The following is a 21,048-nucleotide window of genomic DNA, read 5'->3' as shown; positions in this document are numbered from 1 at the left end:
TTTATCCAAAACTTTATCTTGCCTGCATAGTTTCTGCGAAAAAATCAGCTGATAGCTTTATGGGATGCCCCCTGTATGTAACTGTTTTCTCATGCTGCTTTTTAAATTCCCTCTCTATCACCACTTTTAGTCATTTTAATTATTATGTGTCTTAGTGTGGACCAATGTGGGTTCATCTTGTTGGGGTCTCTCTGTGCTTCCTGGATCTGGATGTCTGTTTCCTTCCCCAGGTTAGGAAAATTTTCGGCTATTTTCTTATTAGTTTTCCGCCCCCTGCTCTCTCTCTTCTCCTTCCGGGACTCCTATAATGCAAATGTTATTACACTTAGTGATGTTGCTGAATTCCTTTAAGCTACTCTCATTTTTTTATTATTTTTTTCTTTTTGCTATTCAGCTTGGTTGCTTTCCATTACCTTGTCTTTCAGATCAGTGATCTGTTCTTCAGTGTCTTCTAATCTGCTATTTATTCCTTCTAGTGTATTGTTTAGTTCTATTACTGAATTCTTCAGCTCTGACAGGTTCTTTTTTATATTTTCTACCTCTTTCTATAAGTTCTGAGATCATCCACTCTTCTTGGGTTAGTGAGTATCTTTTAGGATCATTACTTTGAATTCTTTATTAGGCATATTGCTTATCTCCATTTCATTTAGCTCTTTTACTACTGTGATTTTCTCTTGTTCTTTCATTTAGGACCTATTCTTCTGTCTCCTCATTTTGTCTAACTCTGTATTTGTTTTTGTGTGTTAGGTAGGTTAGCTATGTCTTCTGGTCTTGTAGTGGTCTTGTGTAAAAGAGGTCCTGCGGTGCCCTGTGTCCCCTGCTTTCAGCCCAGCAAGCTGCAGTGACCCGCTTTGCCTGATGTGGGCCTACTGGGTAGAGTTTGGTCCCCAGGCTGTTGAGAGGCCTGAGACAACGGCCACGGTTGGATTATGGGCAGGCCAGCAGAGTAGGTGTCTGCCGTTAGCTTCTCTGCCGCATCTGCAGGCACCACTACAGGCCTTGCTCCCTGTGTGTCAGAGAGGCTCTTGGTGGTGAGTGCGGCTGGCAGGCAGACTAGCTGTGTGCCATTAGCCTCTCTGCTGCGTCTGCAGGTGCACCAAAGGGCAGGGCTTCCTCCCTATGCAGCCAGCTAAGAGGCTGGGCTGCTGGAACTGTGGGCATGCTGGTGTGCAGGGGCATCTCTCCCTCCCCAGACAGGAGTCACTTAGCAGGTGTGCTGGTCCCTCTGGGGTTGCCTGCAGGGTATGGTGAGGGCAAGAGCTGCTTTGGACATATGCCCACCAAGATGGGTGGATTAGACGGGACAGGTCCGCAGGGGAATGTCAGGGCATGGTTTGTGGTGCTAGCAAGGTAGATGGAGAGTTGATAGGGCTGACTACTACAAGCATCTGGCTCTCTGGGAGGCGGAGGATGGGGATGGGAAGTGGCACCCACTAGCACTTTTGTTCTTGGGGAAATCTCTTGCGGTTCTCTGCCCCTCCCTCCATGACACATTCTAACATCAGTCAGTAAACCTCTTACACGTACACCCCAGGCACTTTTCAAACTGCTGTTACTATGCTGTGTCTCAGTGGAGCTATTTATTACCCTGGCTCTTTAAGGGCAGGGACTCAGTTTCCTATTGCCCTCTGGCTCTCCTGGCATTAAACCCACTGATTTTTTTGGTTCCCTGAGTTGAGCCCTGATGATTTTTAAAGCTCCTGAAGTTAAGCCCCACTGGTTTTCAAAGCCAGATGTTCTGTGGGCTCATCTTCCCAGTGCAGGTCCCTGGTGCCATGGGCACCCGCCGTGGGTTCTGATCCTCTTGCTTCTCCCTGCTTGTGATGTCCCTCCCATTTGTGGTTATTCCCACCAGAGGTTTGGCTCCCAACCAGGGCTCCACCCTTCCTTCCCTTTGCTGTAAAGCTTCTTTCTTATGAGTAACTGTAAAAGGTCTGTTCTGTCAGTCTTCAGGTCATTTTCAGGATTTGTTATAAGGATGTAGCTGTCAGTGTATCCGTGGGTCAAGTTGAGCTCAGGATCCTCCTATTCTGCCATCTTCCCAACTCTAGTACTTGATTTCTTTAGTATGCTTCAATGACCTGGTCACCTGACTTCATTAAAATTAACTGTATCTCTGAATTTTGCTTTAGCTTCTATCCATTATATGAGTAGTAAACAAGAAAAAACCCAGAGCCTCATCACTCCCCCTACATGATGATGTACCAGAGTCTCCTGTCGAGTAGAATGAAAACTAGGCACACCACTCTTCTCTTTCTGATATGAACGAATTATTCAAACTCCTCCCCACACCTTCCCCAATCGTGGCAAGTCCTCTATCTTGGTCAGGGAACCAAGATTTCTGGATTTAGGTCAAATCTCCTGACTAGTAGATGGGCTTTATTGTTGCATGCACGTTTGTGCAGAGTATTAGGATAAATATTTTCTTTGCTAATAATGTCAGCTGGACCACTTTTGGCTAGTAGGATCCATGCTTGTATTGCCTCTCTGATAATGATAAGGAGCCACCAAAAGAATTCAAGCAGGGGAAGAGGGGCATGTCAAATATGCCTTTAAAAAAGTTCACTGTGGGGTGCCTGGGTGGCTTAGTCAGGTAAGCATCTGCCTTTGGCTCAGGTCATGATCCCAGGGTCCTGGGATTGAGCTCCCTGCTCAGCGGGGAGCCTGCTTCTCCCTCTGCTGCTCCCCTGGCTTGTGCACTCTCTCTCAAATAAATAAATAAAATCTTTTTTTAAAAAATTCACTGCGTAAAGAAATTTAAAGAAGGATTTCAGCACTAAGATTGCAGACAAGGAGACCTACTTATATTTGAAAATAAATGCAAAGGTTAAATTGTGGGCAACTGGAAAAAAAGATGAGCTAAAAATATTCATTGCTTTTGTGTACCAAACACCAGGGAATGGAGAAATTAACCGTTTCTATCTCCACTCCCAAAAAAGGCTTGTGATAGGAACCAGCTGGTGTTAGTACAAATCTCAGTGTCAACAGGGATGTACACAAACACTCCAGGTGAATGGCTGAAAGTTTGAACAGAAATCAGACATAGATTTTAGAGTATGAGCAGAGAAAATGTGTAAGTTGTGATAACTTTTCTTTATATCAAGACTAGTGGGGTAAACCCAGATATTTATAAAATACGAGCAGAGTTTAGCAATCTATATAATGGGATTTAGCTTCTGATTTTGAAACGCACAAAGGCTTTCATGTATCTAATCTGGTTTGTGAGGCTTTGCGAACTTGAGAACTCGTTTCAATGTAAATTTGAGTATTGAAGGTCATCTTAGCTAGGCTCTAAAATTTGCCTCCAGTTATTTGGTGGATTTGCTGTCCTATTGCCTGTTTAACACTTAAGTACAGCCCCAATATATAGTTAATAAAATCCTCCTGGACACCTAGTCCACACATGTTTGGTTTACACGAAGAGAGAGCGTTCATTCAAATTTGGTTTTGGTTCTCAACAAAAATTAATCAAAATTCTGTGCAGTGGACCTGTGTGGTCCAGCGTGGTGACTACTAACCACATGTGGTTTTGAGCTCTTGTAGTGTATCTAGTCCAAATTGAGATATTCTGTAAATGTAAAATACATGCCACATTTTGAAAAAGTATGTGAAATATATCAATAACTTCTTTATTGGTTATGTCTTAAAATGATAATTTTTGATAAATTGAGTTAAATGAAAGATTACTAAAATTAATTTCAAACAAAACTAATTTCAACTGCTTTTTACTTTTTTTTTTTTTTGCTTTTTGCTTTTAAAAATGCACTATGCTAGATTATTTAAAATTATGTATGTGGTTCACATTATATTTCTATTAGATAGCCTCTCAGTGGAATGCTTTTTATGCCCCAGCTTAATTGGGGCTTACCATTAACTAAAGGACAGCTTAATTTCCCCTTAGGTGAGTATCCTAGGTATTACTTACAGGTTAGTTGGCGGTGTCCCATTTCTCTTACTGTTGTAAAGAAAGTCCTTAGAGATTACAAAAAGAAACAATCATGACTAGTTTTTTCTGTTTTTAATTATATCAGTATGGAGTACGACAAAGACAAATATTAGTAATATTCCACTGCATGTCTTTATAATCCTAAATTCACAATTCTGGATGGCATCAACCATGAATTTTAATAGGCCAGTAGTCAGTAAACTTCCCTGTTATCTCAAGTGTGTTTAAACCTTAACGTAGGAATCAGCAACAGTAGTAATCCCATTACATATGAATGAAGTTAATTACAGATTCCCCAAGTAGTGTTACTAATTATAAGAAATGGGAAATGTTTACCCAGTTATAAAAATAGGAAAATGTGATTAGGGTCTATGTTTTCTACCTTTGCTGAAATTGAAGACATTTTTATAACTACTTAACAGATACGTTCTCTTCAACATCTTTAGACTAATGACCCACTTGGATCAAGATCGGCTAGAAGTGCTTCCTATTATTAATTTTGGCTTCAAATTATGGACCTTATAAGGTCAAGTCTTTTCCCGTTTCCTTCTTCCTTACGGTTTTCCATTCTCAAAACTCTCTTGACCCCGCCGCTCTTATATCCATAACCAAGTGGAGGGTGATCATAAACTATTTTACATTTCATATAGTTTCATTATTGTAAATCGGTGATTTTTCAGACTTTTTTTTTCTTAAGCAGTATAATCCTGCAAATCTTGGAAGCACATTTTTTAAACAGACAAAATCAGAATTCTGTTTGAATTGAGTGCTACAGGTGGGCTTTGTTTCTACTTAAAAATTCTCTTCCCTGCTGCCTAGAAGTGTCTCTGAGCCACAGCGTGGAAGTTTTGAACACAACTTGATGAACCCTGATTAAATGATCGCCAATAAGGGAACATAGATTTAGTTTCTGGTGGTACATTCAGTGTTAAGGACCATAGCAACTGGGTTTAGCTTCAAGAATACCCTCTAGGTTTTCTTGCTTCAGAGTGCTCTTGGTGTATTGGAAAAAAGATCAGAGATCCTAAATCTGAGCAGCTATTAGACCTCATTCAATTGTATGAGTCTGCAGTGTAAAAGAAAATTTTGGATTCCCTTAAGGCAGCACATGAAATTCATTATACATTATCATACAATATAAAATTTAGACTACAATGATAGAAAGTAAAATTTTCTCTTATTTCCATATTCAGGGTTATATCCAGCTGCGCTCCTTTCTCCCTATTTAAGGAACATAGGATAGATATGAGAATTTCTTTTAAACAATCCTAAAACATTGAAAAAATACATGATCAGTGAAGAAGGTCTTAAAGCCATTTTTTAAAGAGTTCTTTAAAATTAAAATATTTTCATATGTCTAACATGGTTTATGTATGATCAGGCCTAAAAATTGAAAAAAATATCAAGTTATGAAATATTTGAAGCCTGGGTCTGTTAATAATTTAGTGTTCAGTATATTTATTAGTGTTCTTATGATGTTACAGTTACTCCGTGATTAACATCCAATGCACCCCGACTTCCTGTAATGTAACGAAGCTAAATCTAAACTTGAAGGAGTTGGTGCAAAAGATTCAAATATGGTTCTCTGGTTCAAAGGGGTACCTTTGACTCTTAAATTTTTCATTGTAACCACTTGACTGACAACCCTGGGAACTTGTGTTCTTCCGGGTAGCTTGATGTAATAATGGCCCATTAAAGCCACTGGAGTTTTATAATCATCCTTGGACCCTCCAGTGGAGAATAGAGCGTACTTATAGGTCACATTTTTTTTTTTTTAAAGATTTTATTTATTTATTTATTAGAGAGCGAGCGAGAGAGAAACAGCATGAGAGAGGAGAGGGTCAGAGGGAGAAGCAGGCTCCCCGCTGAGCCAGGAGCCCGATGTGGGACTCGATCCCAGGACCCAGGGATCATGACCTGAGCTGAAGGCAGTCGCTTAACCAACTGAGCCACCCAGGCGCCCTATAGGTCACATTTTTGACTTAAATAAAAAATGATATATACAAGGTTATAAAAAAGGCAATTCTCTTTTCAGTCCTCTGGTTACCTTGATTACTTTTTGGTTCCAGTTTAGTGATCTCCAGACATCAAATATATTGTTCTCAAAATCCACAATTTACTATCAGTGGTGAGATTAAAGCTAATAAAGATTTATTTTATTGGTTTCATTTTCATTCCAAAGCAAGTTTTTTCCATCTTGCACAAATTAGGACTACAGGGTCATGAGAGAGTAAAGGCACTAATAACTCTGTGCTGGGCACACTGCTGAGCCCCTTACAGACGCTGCCAACTACCATAATAATTAGCTGTGCTAATGTATTACTAGTATGACATTCTAGGTATTATTTTTATAATTAGATTTTAGATCAGTTATGGAAAGATTGTTTTAAGAATTGCTTTCCTTGGATCATATAAGTAATATACTTGCTACATAAATGTCAAAACGAGAATAAAAATCACCAGTGATTTCCAAGTATTTTTTTTTCGTAAGTTCACCATCTTATTTTTGTTGAAGTATAGTTGACAGATACTGTATTAGTTTCAGGTGTACAACATAGTGATTCAACAATTATATGCATTAGAAAATGCTCACTACAGTGAAATGCATTTACCATCTGTCACCATACAAGTTATTAAAATATTATCGACTATCTTCCCTAAGGTGTACTTTCTACCCCTGTGACTTATTTTATAACTGGAGGCTTGTACCTCTCAGTCCCCTTCACCTATTTCACCTATTCCCCTATACCCCTCCCTCTGGCAGCCACCAGTTTGTTCTCTGTATCTTTGAGTCTGATTCTTATCATTTGTATGTTTGTTTTGGTATTTTGTTTTCTTTTTTAGATTCCTTATATAAATGAAACCACATGGTATTGGTCTTTGCCTGACTTATTTCACTTAGCAGAATACCCTCTGAAGGGCGCCTGGGTGGCTCAGTCATTAAGCGTCTGCCTTCGGCTCAGGTCATGATCTCGGGGTCCTGGGATGGAGCCCCGCATCGGGCTCCCTGCTCCGCGGGAAGCCTGCTGCTCCCTCTCCCACTCCCCCTGCTTGTGTTCCCTCTCTCTCTCTGTCTCTCTCTGTCAAATAAATAAATACAATCTTAAAAAAAAAAAAGAATACCCTCTAGGTCCATCCATGTTTTTGTTTTTTTTTTTTTTTTTCATCCATGTTTTTGTGAACGGCAAGATTTTATACTTTTTAAGACTAGGTAATATTCCATTGCATTATCTACACCACATCTTCTTTATCCATTCTTCTACTGGTAGACAGTTAGGTTGCTTCCCTATTGTAAATAATGCTGCAGTAAACACAGGGGTGCATATATCTTTGCAAATTAGTGTCTTATTTTTCTTTGAGTAAATACCCGGAAGTAGAATTACTGGACTGTATAGTATTCCTGTTTTCAATTTTTTGAGGAACATCAATACTGTTTTCTGTAGTGGCTGAGTCGATTTATAATCCTACCAATAGGGCTCGAAGGTTCTCTTTTCTCTACTTCCTCACTAACATTTGTTATTTCTTGCATTTTTGATAATAACCATTCTGACTTGCTTGAGGTGATATTGTGGTTTTGATTTTCATTTCTCCGACGATTAGTGATGTTAGGCATCTTTTCATGTATCTCTTGGCCATCTATTTCTTATTTAGAAAAGTGTTTAGATCCTCTGCCAATTTTTTAATCAGATTGTTTGTGGGGTTTTTGAGTTGTGTTTTTGTTTTGTTTGTTGTGTGAGTTCTTTATATATTTTGGATAGTAACTCTTTATCAGATATATCATTTTGCAAATATCTTCACCCGTTAGGTAGCTTGCCTTTTTATTTTGTAAAAGGTGAAAGATTTATACGATCTGAAGAGAAACCAGAGTATTGCTTGCCTTTTTATTTTGTTAATGGTTTTCTTTTTTTTTTTTTTTAAAGATTTTATTTATTTGACAGAAAGAGACCCAGCAAGAGAGGGAACACAAGCAGGAGGAGTGGGAGAGGGAGAAGCAGGCTTCCCGCGGAGCAGGGAGCCCGATGCGGGGCTTGATCCCAGGACCCCGGGATCATGACCTGAGCCAAAGGCAGACGCTTAACAACTGAGCCACCCAGGCGCCCCTTGTTAATGGTTTTCTTTGCTGTGCAAAAGCTTTTTAGCTTGATGTATTCCCAGCTGTTTATTTTGGTTTTGTTTCCCTTGCCGTGGAGACAGATCCAGAAAAATAGTGCTAAGGTTGATGTCCAGGAGATCACGGCCTAAGTTTTCTTCTAGTAGTTTTAGGATTTCAGGACTTACATTTAGGTCTTTAATCCATTTTGAGGCTTGGGGTTTTTTGTGTATGGGGTAAGAAAGTGAGTGGTCCAGTTTCCCCAGCACCATTTATTGAAGAGACTATCCTTTCCTCATTGTATATTCTTGCCTCCTTCATCATAGATTAATTGACCATAGAAATGTGGGTTTGTTTCTGGGCTCTCAGTTTAGTTCCATTGATCCGAGTCTGTTTTTGTGGCAGTACCATACTGTTTTGATTACTACATCTTTGTAGTCTATCTTGAAATCTGGCATTGGGACACCTGCAGCTGGTTTGTTCTTTCTCAACATTGCTTTGGTTATTCGGGGTCATTTGTAGTTCCGTACAAACTTTAGAATTACTTGTTCTAGCTCTGTAAAAAAATATTGGTATTTTGATAGGGATTGCTTTGAATCTGAAGATTGCTTTGGGTAGTATGGACATTTTAACAATATTTATTCAAGTCCTTTATCTGTGTCTTACAGTTTTCAGAGTACAGGTTTTTCACCTCTTTCATTGAATTTCTTCCAAGGTATTTTATTCTTTTTGATGCAGTTGTAAGTGGGATTGTTTACCTAATTTCTCTTTCTGCTAGTTCATTATTAATGTATAGAAATGCAGAACTTTATTCCCTGGGTTTCTTCCAATTTTTTTCATACCCTTGTGCTCAAAAAAGATGCTTGATTTCAATCTTAAATTTGTTGAGACTTGTTTTGTGGCCAATGTGTAATCCATCCTGGAGAATGTTCCATGTGCGCTTAAAAAGAATACGTGTATTCTCCTCTTTTTGGAGGGAATGTTGTGTCTGTATCTGTTAGGTCTATCTGGTCTAAGTGTCCTTCAAAGCCACTGTTTGTTGATTTTCTGTTTGGGTTATGTAAGTGGGGTGTTAAATTCCCCTATTGTATTACTGTCAATTTGCTTTATGTTTAATATTTATGTATTTAGGTGCTCCTATGTTGAGAACATAGATATTTACCATGGTTATATCCTCTTGTTGGATTGATTTATCATCATGTAATGTCCTTTGTCTCTTGTTACAGTCTTTGTTTTAAAGTCTATCTTGATATAAATATTGTTACCCCAGTTTTTTTTCACTTCCATTTGCATAGTGTATGTTTTTCTATCCCTTCGAGTCTGTATGTGTCTTTAGGTCTGAAGTGAGTTGCTTGTAAGATCATAGAGATCAGTTTATCATTCAGTGGCACTATGTCTTTGGGTTGGAGCATTTAGTCCATTTACATTTAAAGTAATTGATAGGTATGTACTTATTGCCATTTGCCCTTTTGGTCATTGTGTTCTGGTTGTTTTTATACTTCTCTGTCGGTTTCTTCTCTCGCTCTTTCCTTGTGATTGATGACTTTCTTTAGTGTTTTGCTTGGCTTTCTCTTATGTGTATTTATTACAGGTTTAAGTATATAGCAGTCTATATGAAGTTGATGGTCACTTAAGTTTGAACACATTCTAAAAGATTATATTTTTACTCCCCTCCATGTTTTATGTTTGTTATATTTTACATCTTTGAGCCCCTTGTCTAGTTTTTGTAGATAGAATTTTACTACTTTTGTCTTTTAACCTTTGTACTAGCTTTATAAGTGATTGATCTGCTACCGTTATGTTTGCTTTTACCAGTGAAGTTTTTTCTTAATTTTCTTCTAGTTAGGGCCTTTTCTTTTCACTTAAGGAAGTCCCTTTAATATTTCTTGTAAGACTGTGGGCCAAACTCTTTTTCCTTCAGTTCTGAAGGGTAATCTTTCCAGCTAGAGTATTCTTGACTGTAGGTTGTTCCCCTTTCAGCACTTTGAGTATATCCTGCCCCTCTCTTCTGGCCTGCAAAGTTTCTGCTGAAAAATCAACTGATAGCCTTATGGGGTCTTCCTTGAATGTAGTTCTTTTTTCTCTTGCTGCTTTGAATATGCTCTTTAACTTTTGCCATTTTAATTAGTATCTTGGTGTGAAACCCCTTGGGTACCTGCAGGGGGTTGCTGCAGTGTGCCCCGGGAAGGAGGCATGCTCAGGATCCTTTTACTGCTTACATCTTCCTCCCGGTACCTCCAACGTTCTTTAGAAGCATGGCAGGCAATATGTTAATTCAAAGCAAATACTCAAACCAAAGATAGTTAAAAAGAAACTCCTTTGGCTTCCCTTTTTTTCAGTGCCATTAAAATTGAAAAGAGGCAGTCCCTGTTATAGATGCCTTGTTCCATTTTCGGATTTCTCCATGTTTTCGGGTATTCCTCATGCCTATCACTGGATGATAAGTTATAATTTTAAAGTAACCCTTCCCATCCTTTGGTTAACCCAGTTAATGATATGTGTGTATATATAACTTAAGGAAGTGTAGGAAATTCTCTTTCCTAGATATGACTGATGGAATGGCTGGCCCATTGTCCCCCTCTTCCAGGTCCTGTTTTGATGTGAACTACATGAAAATGTGTACTTCCCTGAATTTTTCTCTGTATTACAAAATATGCCTTTATACCCCATTAACCATCATAGGTGACTAACCTAATGCCACGTTAATAAGCAAGTAAGCTGCAATTCTCCATTGAGAAGTATATATTGTGTTGTTACAGCAAATCATGTTATTTTGAGTGCTAATGGAATTGACAAAAAAGTTGAATTCATGTACTTTTCAAATTTGTCACAGAAGTATATATGGTTAGATACAGAGACAGTGAATTTACAGAATGAAAAGTTAGGATAGTGAAAGTCTTACCAGGAATATGTTGGTCAAGATACTCTGTGTTTATTTTAGTTCCCCTGGTTTCCAGTTTCTCGTTCACAGGGAGTTGCTTCTGTCTGTGAGTTAGAGTCCCTCCGTAGAAGTATCAGGGTTACCCCAGCCAACTCAGTAGCCCTTCCTGCAGCTGGGTCTGCAAACTAACTTCATGTTACTGTCTGGTGCAGGCTGTACAAGGAATTACAGAATCTGCTGGGAAAGTTGCAATGACTAATAAATCCGCAATTAGTTTCCCTTGTGGTTTATTAGTTGCCACTGATGTTCTGAAGTCTCTCTTCTTCAAACTTTGGCCCATAGCCTGGCAGCTCCCTAGCACACATTTACTAACTCAGATGTCTTGTCTCCCAGAAGTTTCAAAAATACTCTACCTGGAGTAGAGAATATGGTAGTTCACTCAGCAGGTCTCTTCGCAACAGATGAACCCTCACTGGGAGACAAGAGGTGACCTCAGATCCGCTCAGGAACCTCACAGGTGAAAGAACAGGGGCAAGGTTGTCTGGAGATACCCACAACTTGTGTGTATTTCTGTACCTGGGTGAAACATGAAAAAACAATAGAAATTGCAGAATACATTGCTCTAGGATCCATAAGAAACAACAGGAAATGATTAAAGTAGGAGGAAAAAGACACCTTTATAAGGCTTGGTAACATTGTGCCTTCACCTTTCTCCATCTTTTCCCAAAACTCTGGGAAAACCTCTTTCCCAAAGCCAGTCCCTGAGGAACTGTGTATGCTTACCATCCAAGTACCCCATCTCTTCCTTGTGCTTGAATCCCACCCACAGCAAGGCTGCCAAAACAGTGAAGGGGATTAGGGGTCTATTCTGATCTGCGCCCTGCATGGTCAGAGCTGCCTGAGGCCATGGCAGTCCACTGTGAGGGGGCTCAGTCTTGGCCCCCATCAGGTCTCTTCCCTGCGTCAAACCTCCACGCAAGCAGCCGGTATCCCTCTTCATGCCTAGGGCTGTAGGACTGAAGACATGTGATCGAGGACCTTGGTACATCTTTGCAGATCTCTCCGGAGCACTGGAAAATAACTCTTAAGATAGAGAATATCAGCTAGGAACAGGGCACATATACTCTTTCCATATCTGATCCACCAAGCAGTCCTGGCTAACTTGGAAAAGGCATCGGACTCCTCGCGGCCCTCAAGGGATCAGGCTGATTTTCCTCACCCTAAGATGAAAAGTTGGTTCATATGGCTCTATATACTCTTTAGTAGGCTGACTCCTTTTGTTTCCCCTTCCTTCCAAGTTATCAGGGCAACTGTCTGCCAACTGGATGCTTTCATTCTAGGACGTCTCTTATCCAAATTCTCAAGACTCCTTTTTCCATCCTCTTCATCATTTCTGCTTCCCTAGCTATGTTTTGCATGTTGAATGTAGGGGATCTTGCAGGTAGAGCTCACATCAGAACATTCAAGTAAGGCTAGCAAGTCTCCCTCTTCCACAGGGAAGTTATTCTCAGACCCTAAAGCCATTGGGAAGTATCTTCTCAGTCCCAGGCAAAGAAGGCAAAGGGAAGTTAGGGGGAGAAGAAACAACAGCAAGAAGGCTTGAGAACCAGGGGAAAGGAGCCTAGAGTTTAATTCATTCTTTCTGACTGTCCCAGTTCATTCTTTTATTTCCTGATATTCAGAGATACAAATAATCCTTTTAAGTAGGGTATTTCTAAAAATCCCTATAAATAAATCAATTTGCCTACTTCAAATGAGCCTTTCTCTGGTCATTGCAAAGCAGGATTTTTATAAGCATGCTTATTCCAAACATGAACAGAGTAAAATAAGCCTTTTAAGAAAGTTACCTGCTGGTAGACTTCTTGTATTCTTCTACCATTAAAGCCAGTGGTGAATCACATGCCAACTTTGAGCCTGTGTTATATAGGAACTCAGAATTTGCAGTGAGAATTTGGAATTTTCCCTGGGAACCCAATCCCACTGAGTCAAAAGGACATGTTTTATCAAACATTCAGGGTCTCTTACCTAATCAAAGGTGGCCACAGATCTTCCAACAAATTCAGCATCAGAAGGACTCACATGAGGTATACCATCTTTATTGCCAAATTGTTGAAATAAAAAAGAAATCAAGGCCCAAAAGAACATGCCAATTCATAAATATAGAATTAGCTATTTTTACTACTGAGAAAATGCATGCAGACATAGTCCGTAAGTGACTACGGAACTATAATGAATTTTCTTCTCTATTTATATGGAATTAAAACTTCAGTTCTTAAACATCATCCTACTTATTTTAGTAAATACTCAGCTGATAGTTCATTTGCACCAGGAGCTATAGTGTGCTTGCTCTGATGTCCCGTTTTTATAATTCTTTATCAGAACCTCCTACAAGTATTGTATCCAGCCCATATGATGATGCACATCCTTCAACACGCCTCAGTAAGGGGAGATTAAGTTCAGTCTCCTAAAGCTCTCCTAGTCTGTAGAAGTCCCCGCTGCAGTTTGGAACCACCGGTCATTTATCTGCTTGGGCTTTTAATATTTCTGGGGATGATTCTGGGCCTTGGTAGCTGGGAGGCACTTCCAGGGCAACAACAACCATTCCAGGGATTCCGTGGTTAGCACTCATTTCTTTGGTCTGATCAGGAGGAAAAGATTGTCTGGGAAAGTGTCAGAGACTCAGAGACCTCCTCTACACACCCACCCTTGCCTGCCTCTCCCACCCCCACGTGAGCCCCGAGCCTGGGTCAAGCATGAGAGCCCATTGCTAATTGCATTGAACCTGATTTCATATTAGTGTGGGGTGTTACTATACCTGGATATGGAATTACTATGTTTTAGAGAAAGCACGCCTTCAACTTTATAAAGTACTGCCAAATTGTTCTCCTGAATAGTTACACCAATTTACACTCCCACCTGTAACGTATGAGTTCCTACTTTCACACATCCTTGGCAACATCTGGTGTTTGCAGACTTTATTTTTTCCAATCTGATGGGTGTGAAGTGATGTCTCATTTTTGGCTTTAATTTGCATGTCTTCACTATTGAGCATCTTTTCATATGTTCGTTGGTCATTTGGGTTTCCTCTTCTGTGAATTCACTGTTCATATCTTTTGCCTTAAAAAAGTGGTTACCCTTCTCAATGTATAGGAGTACTTTATATACTCTGAGTACTACCTTTTCTTTGGTCCTATACATTGCAATACCTTGTCCCAATCTATGGCATTTTTGTTTATTCTTTTGCATAAAGCTTTATGTATGCAAATCTTTCAGTCTTTTCCTTGATAGCACATGATTGTGTGTCTTCTTTAAGAAGTATTTCCCCATCAGGGCACCTGGGTGGCTCAGTCAGCTAAGCCTCCGACTCTTGGTTTCAGCTCAGGTCATGATCTCAGGGTCATGAGATTGAGCCCCGTTTCAAGCTCTGTGCTCAGCACAGAGACTGGTTAAGATCCTTTCTTCCTCTCCCTCTACCCCTCCCCCTGCCCACACATGTGCACACACTCTAAAATAAAATCTTTAAAAAAAAAAAATTTCCCCATCCTAATGTATGTCCTATAGTTTCTTTTAAAAGTTTTACAGTATTTTTCATATTTAAATCTTTGATCTACAATTTATTTTTGTGTATGGTAGGAGATAAAAATAGTTGGCTTTCCATATAAATAATCAGTTGCCCTAGGACCATGGTAAATGGTCCATCTTCATTAATTTCTAATGTCACTTATACACATGTATTACCTTCAGCTCACTCTTGTTATATATTTTGTTTTTTAATCTTTGCATGTACCAGTATAACCTTGATTGGATTTCTGTAGTTTTATACTACATATTGCAGCTAACAAGAAAGTTCTTCCTCTTTTGTTCAATATTGCTTAACCATTCTTGGTCTTTTGTTTTCTCATAGTAATTTTAGGATGAGCCTCTCAGGTTCCCTAAAAATCCCTTTGAGGACTTTTATTGGAATTGCAGTGGACTTACAGATTAATCTGAGAATTGCCATCGTCATAAATAGAGTCTCGCCATCCATGAAAATGGTATATTACTGTTCCTTTCATTCAGGTCCTCACTTATGCCCTTCAATACAGGCTTTCCATTTTGGTTTGCTCCATAAAGCTCTTGTCTATCTTTTCGTTTTTAGATTTTAGTTTTTGTTACTTTCACAAATGGGATTTTTTTTCAAGATTTATTTTAGAAAGAGAGAGAGTGTGTGAACAAGGAGGAGAGGCAGAGGGAGAGAGAAAATCCTGAAGCAGACTCTCTGCTGAGCACAGAACCTGACACGGGGCTCAATCCCAGGACCCTGAGATCATGACCTGAGCTGAAATCAAGAGTCAGCCACTTAACTGACTGAGCCACCCAGGTGCCCCTACAAATGGGATTTTTTAGTTAAAATTTTAAATTGGTTTGCTAGTGTAGAGCAATACAGATTTTTGAACTAGAACCTTGCATCTTCAGTGTAATAACATTGTCCAAGAATATTGTCTGTATGATACAGTTTCTTGCTGTCTGTTGTAATCTGTTCTGGGGCCTAGTACCTAGCCAGTTTCATAAATCTTCCACATGTATTTGAAATGATTTTCTCATTTTGTGCAGGTTTCTGTGTATGTCCATTAGATCAAGCTTGTAATTGATTGTTCTAGTCAAGAAAATATTAATTGAATGATGGAGCAGAAAATGTAGTTTCTGCTCCATCATTCAATTAATATTTTCTTTCTACTAATCCAATCATCTTTTGCATTACTCATTTGGAGACTCAGTTCACAATTATTATAGCATCCTTGTGAATTCTCTTTTTACTATTATTTGATAGCTTTTTTGTCCTTCTAACGTTTTTACATGAAAATACATATTCATAGAGCTTTCCAAGTTTTCTTTAGTCTAGCTACAAATGATAGAAAACTTGCCTACAGTTTCTTAAATTGAGAGGAGGTATTTTTTCTCAAATAACAAGGTCAGAGATAGGTGTGGATCCATCCGCTCAGAAACCCAGGCTCTTTGTATGTGTCTGTGTATCATTCACACTGTGACACCTTTCATCCTCTTGCTGGCTTTCTCCCTATGAGGTATTGTTGGATGGGAGCATGGGGCGGGCTGGGGGGGGCGGTTGTGGGGCAAGGAGAGAGCAGTGACAACCTTTACCGTCAGTATCAGATGAGATAATACCTGTTTCAGCATCTAGAGAATCTTTGTCCCATGACTGTAAATGATTTGCTGTTGCCACACATCTTGTGAACATTCTTTGCAGAAATAGAAGATCTTATCTTCTGAGTCCGATGTGACCATTTCCCTTCCCAAGTGAAGTCACCAGGGAGAAAGTGCTGATGCAGTTCTCTCTTTAGAGCCAGAAACAGTTAAATGCTCAAGCCTCAGGAAACCACATGTCATTAACGACTAGCAAGGCACAATATACTTAGATTTCAAAGCATTAATACAAAATAAAAATATGGTCAGGTGTCAGTGAATGTTTGTATTTAGGAATAATATGTATATTCTCTCAAGAGATGATACCAGTCTTTTCTATAGTTTTTCGGAAGACTGATTGTAGTATTTTCTATGAAACTCAGCATCACTGTGTGTCGTTTGCTGGGGCATTGGCAGGGCCATCGAGTCGCCTGAGTTACCTAGGAACCAGGACCTCAAACTCCTGCTTCCCTTATCCCTCCCTCTGAAACTTCCACTACGTCTGAGTCCACCTGTCACCTTGCCCCAGACCATTCTATGGAACAGGAACAGTCTATGTGGTTTGCATTTATAGGCTTTAGGATCTACAAAGCAAGTTGGTCTTTCTGTTTTGTCCTTGAAATGATTATTTAGATGGTTCTAGTACTTCCCAAGGGGTCTAGTAGAATATGTTAATACACCTAATATTTGATTTGTGCTAAAAATTAACAGAGCATTTACTTACCTTATTTCCTTCACACTGAGGAGTGAAGAATATCTGTCTCCATTATGGAGCTCAAGCTGCAAAAAAAAATACAAAAAAACAGTTGTTATATTCAAAGCAGGAGACTGTTTCTTTTAAAAACAAACATTAGAATCAGTGTTAATTTTTGAATTACTAGGTTAAAGTGCATAGGCAGAGCCTGGTGCTAGCTAAGTATTTATTGAGTGACTACACTTTTGTCTGAGCATTTTCTTGTAGGCGCTAAGACTGCTTAATCCAATTTTGAATGCCCTTTTGTCATCATTAATCCTTGTCCAACACAATATTGTTAAAACCAGGTGTCTTTTTTAAAGGACATGGGAAGTGTTTCTTGTAGGCAATTAAGCATTGTGAACATGATTTTCTGTTTACAGATTTTTTTCTAGGTGACTTCTTTCACGTTTGACTGAAGTTTTTGCTGTGGTGGAGACCCCTTCCTTTTCTCCCCCATCCTGATTAAAACTTTCAGACTAGTTAACCTTTACAACTTGACACTGGAAAAACTCACTTTTCTTTATTTTCCCCACAAGAATGATCCCAATTTTCATATGTTTCCTCACAGATTTTCAGCTTTCCAGGTTCTCTGTGTTTCTCTGAGCTGTACAACTCCATCTTAAATTTGAAGTCCATTACTATTGTAATTAGGTGGTCATTTCTGCTGACAAATTTGAATTAAGTTGAATTTAGATTTTGTTGTGTCTTACATGTTCTAAAATCATATTTCAGCCATGGAAACAAAGAAGTATTTTCCTGCCGGGGAATCAAATTGGCAGTGGATTGGTTTTTGGAAAGAGGCCACAAAGATGTTACAGTTTTTGTTCCGGCTTGGAGAAAAGAGCAGTCCCGGCCTGATGCTCTTATCACAGGTGAGCCCTGGGAGCGGCCTGGTCATAGCTTCAGACGTACCCGGGCAGGTCATCAGACGCTGTCACATGTTGCACTGATGAAGATGTCCATCAACTCTGATGATAAGGAAACAGCAGTCCTTGCTCCATAAACCAATGGTTTGGGGTTGTTTTCTTTTTGTAATTTGGAAGCTTTTTACTTCAAATTTTGTAAAATTTTGACTTTGGGACATGCATAGGAGTCAGGAGACCTAGATTAAAATTCTGGTTTTGCCACTTACTAGCCGTTGGACTTTGAGCAACATGCTTGGACCTCTGTTTCTCTTTCTGCAATATGAAGTCAGTGATGTAGTTCACAACAGACCTGCAGGACCCTGGAGCTCTGCTCTCTGGGGTCAAGTAGAAGGAAGGGACTCCGTCTCAATACAGTGTATTTTGTGTTATTTTGTAATTTTTACATTAATTTAAAATGTAATTTAAAAATGTATGAGTTTCAGGCAAAAACAGTTAATGATTGTTGCTGAACATTTTGCTGAAGTTAACCCTTCCTGCCCCTCTGCCCACCTCCAACATTAACAAAAACTGAGGAACTTGTGTGAAGAAAACTATACTTTTCAAATCAAAAACAGAGAGACCACAGACCACATACCTGAAGGGAAGATTAATCATTAAGTCATTACTTGAGCCAGGGTAGGGATAAATAGGCAAGACATGGTGGAGTCCAGAGCTGTGGAATCAGACCCTAGTCTATATAAAGTGTAAAGGGAAGAAGGTGCCAGAATTCAACCAGAAGCACCAAGACACTGGATAACTTTTGGAAAAAATATACATATTTAGATCCTTATCTTCCACCATATAACAGTAAATTCCAGATGGTTGAAGAATTGTCAAAAACACTAGTCTTTGAATGGCTGGGGAAAACTTTACTAAAGTTAAAATTTTTGGAGGAAATTACAAAGGAAAAGATAATTTTCATTGCATGAAAATCTAAACTTCTGTATTTTGGGAAATTTTCTTTAAAATGAGAACTTTTTTATTTGCCTAAGGGGAAAAAAATACAACAAATAAAGAATCCATGTCCTTAACATCTAAAGAGCTCGTAGACGCTGGGAAAACAAACAGAGCTCTCCCCAGCATATAAATGGTAATGTGGTAGGAATAGACAGCTCACAGAACACAGGTGCCCAATAAGAGAAAAAAATTCAGCCTCATTAGCAGTTCAAGAAATGAGAAATTTAAACAACTCTTGTATTTCACCCATCAAATTAGCAGATTGAAAAACTGGTAAGCCTCCAGGACCTCTTCCTTCACTGCTGTGGAAACGAATTGATACAACCTTTCTAAAGAACAGTTGGGTCTTAAAATATTAATATTCTTGGATCTACTAGTTCCCCTTTTAGGCATAATTCTTCAGAAAATAAGCAGAGTTACAGGCAAAGATTTAGAACCACAAAGACATCCAGTGCATTATTATTGAAATGTATATTCACTAGAATGGTTCAAGAAGTTAGAATATGTATTAGAATATTTAGGCAGAATTTCTAATGATCTGAGGAAGTGCCCTTTTCCATAGAAGTTTATACCTAGACCAATGATGGCAAGAACAGAATACACAAAAAATGACTAGAAGGAAATATGCCAAAGTGTTCACAGTAATTGACTCTGTGTCATGACTTTGAGGTTTTATTTCTCCCTACTTCTGAGTATTTTCCCTTACTTTCTTAATTTTGCTTAAGGAACTTAGAATATTTTTAATAATCAGGGGGAAAATAAATCGAAAAAGAGAAAACAATATTTAAACATGTAAACGACTGGAAAGCTTGAACATGAAAGGAACAGGAGCCCAAGAAGGGAAAAGGATCGTGGGCATGGCAGGTGTGTCTGAGTTTAATTTTTAAAATACCAGCACGCCAGGGCTCTGGAATGCATCAGGATGCAGTGTACTTTGTAAACTGCGTTCAGCTCCACTTGACCCTCAAACAACACAAGTTTGAACTGCCTGGGTCCACTTATAAATGGACTTTTTATCATATAGTAAACATATTTTCGCTTATGATTTTCTTCATAATAAGAATACAGTATAGAATACACATAACACAAGACGTGGCTTCCATGCGGTGGTTAAGTTCTGGGGGCTCAAAAGTGAGGGAGTCAGCACCCTAACCCCTGCCTTAAGGGCTGCTCAAAGGTCCGGAGGTGTTTTCTCCCCCTGGGTAATAATTCTACCTAAAACCTTCAACCAGATAAAACCTGGTAAATTGAATAGTCCATTATTTTTTCACTGTACAAAAAAGGAAACTTGACCCACATTTTCAGGCTCTCCCATAGAGATTCAGATGAGCACTTTTTCCAGTGAGATAACACCGATTTTATAAGCACAAAGCTCTGTATCAGGTGCTGTGCTAGGAATTAGAGATTCAGTTCAACTTACTAGCCATACTGAACCCGTATCTATTTAAGTTAGGATTATTTGTCCTGATTGGCTATTCTTTTTACCTCATTAGCTATTCTAGAAAAAGCAAATGAAGCAAGATGATGTTGACCCTTAGGCCACCACACTTATTTCTCTAATCACTTCGTGGCGTATCGTGTGAGTAAACACTTCCACAAATAAAGTAGGATGGCTTATTCATGAACATAGTCACTAACCTGGAGGACCTAAGAAGATCCATCTCTAAGTACCCCATGCGTTCATTCTACAGACATTTACTGAGTATCTCCTGCTGTGCTTCCTGGGCCGAGCGCTAATGGAAATAGAGATAAACATTTTGAGAGCAGGGACAACATTTCATTTATCAGGGCAACACACAAAAATAATTATAACATGACAAATCCTGTAGTTGAGACTGAGCTTTTCAGTTTGTCCTGGTTTTCTGTAATTAAGAGATCAACAGTTACAGCTGTTAAAATTCAGTTGAACAGTGTTGAGAGCTTGCTAGGCTCTGTGCTAAGTGCTTACGTGTGTGACAGCTCCCTGACTTCTAGCCTCCTGACTGCCTCGGAGGCTCAATAAGGGATGACTGCCAGATATAGAAAATGCCAGAACCTGAGGTTTCCCCATGATTTGCTGCTTCTAACACCCACATTTCCAGCAATTCTGCTCTGGTGCGCTTCTAAACCAATGTTCCGGTCCTGATGAAACCATGTCAGGCACATCATGAAGTCTATACGCCAGCTTCGGAGCCAGCCGACCCCTAATCCCTCTCTGTTCCCTCCGAGGGACCCTGGCTCATCCCCAGTACCCTGTTGTGGCGATTACAGCCCTTGCTCACCTAGTCTGCGTGTCTGTCTGGTGACTGACACCTTCTTAAGGAGAGGTCATTCTTAATGTTGGTGACCATTAATACTTGGCACGCCACACCT

The 21,048-nt window shown here is 39.3% G+C and overlaps 1 protein-coding gene across 2 annotated transcripts in view; it reads left to right on the top strand.

Moving 5' to 3' along the window:
* ZC3H12C (zinc finger CCCH-type containing 12C) overlaps positions 1 to 21,048 on the top strand; it is a 74,076-nt gene that overhangs the window by 42,693 nt on the left and 10,335 nt on the right. For both annotated transcript variants that reach the window (XM_036106892.2, XM_036106891.2), the window contains exon 3: positions 17,567 to 17,706. In XM_036106892.2, the coding sequence (XP_035962785.2) occupies positions 17,567 to 17,706 (140 nt within the window). The remainder of the gene's footprint in view (positions 1 to 17,566; positions 17,707 to 21,048) is intronic.

This window comes from Halichoerus grypus, chromosome 11 (genome assembly GCF_964656455.1).
Source record: "Halichoerus grypus chromosome 11, mHalGry1.hap1.1, whole genome shotgun sequence".
Taxonomy (NCBI): Eukaryota; Metazoa; Chordata; class Mammalia; order Carnivora; family Phocidae; genus Halichoerus; species Halichoerus grypus.
This window is presented reverse-complemented; position numbering and strand designations above follow the sequence as displayed.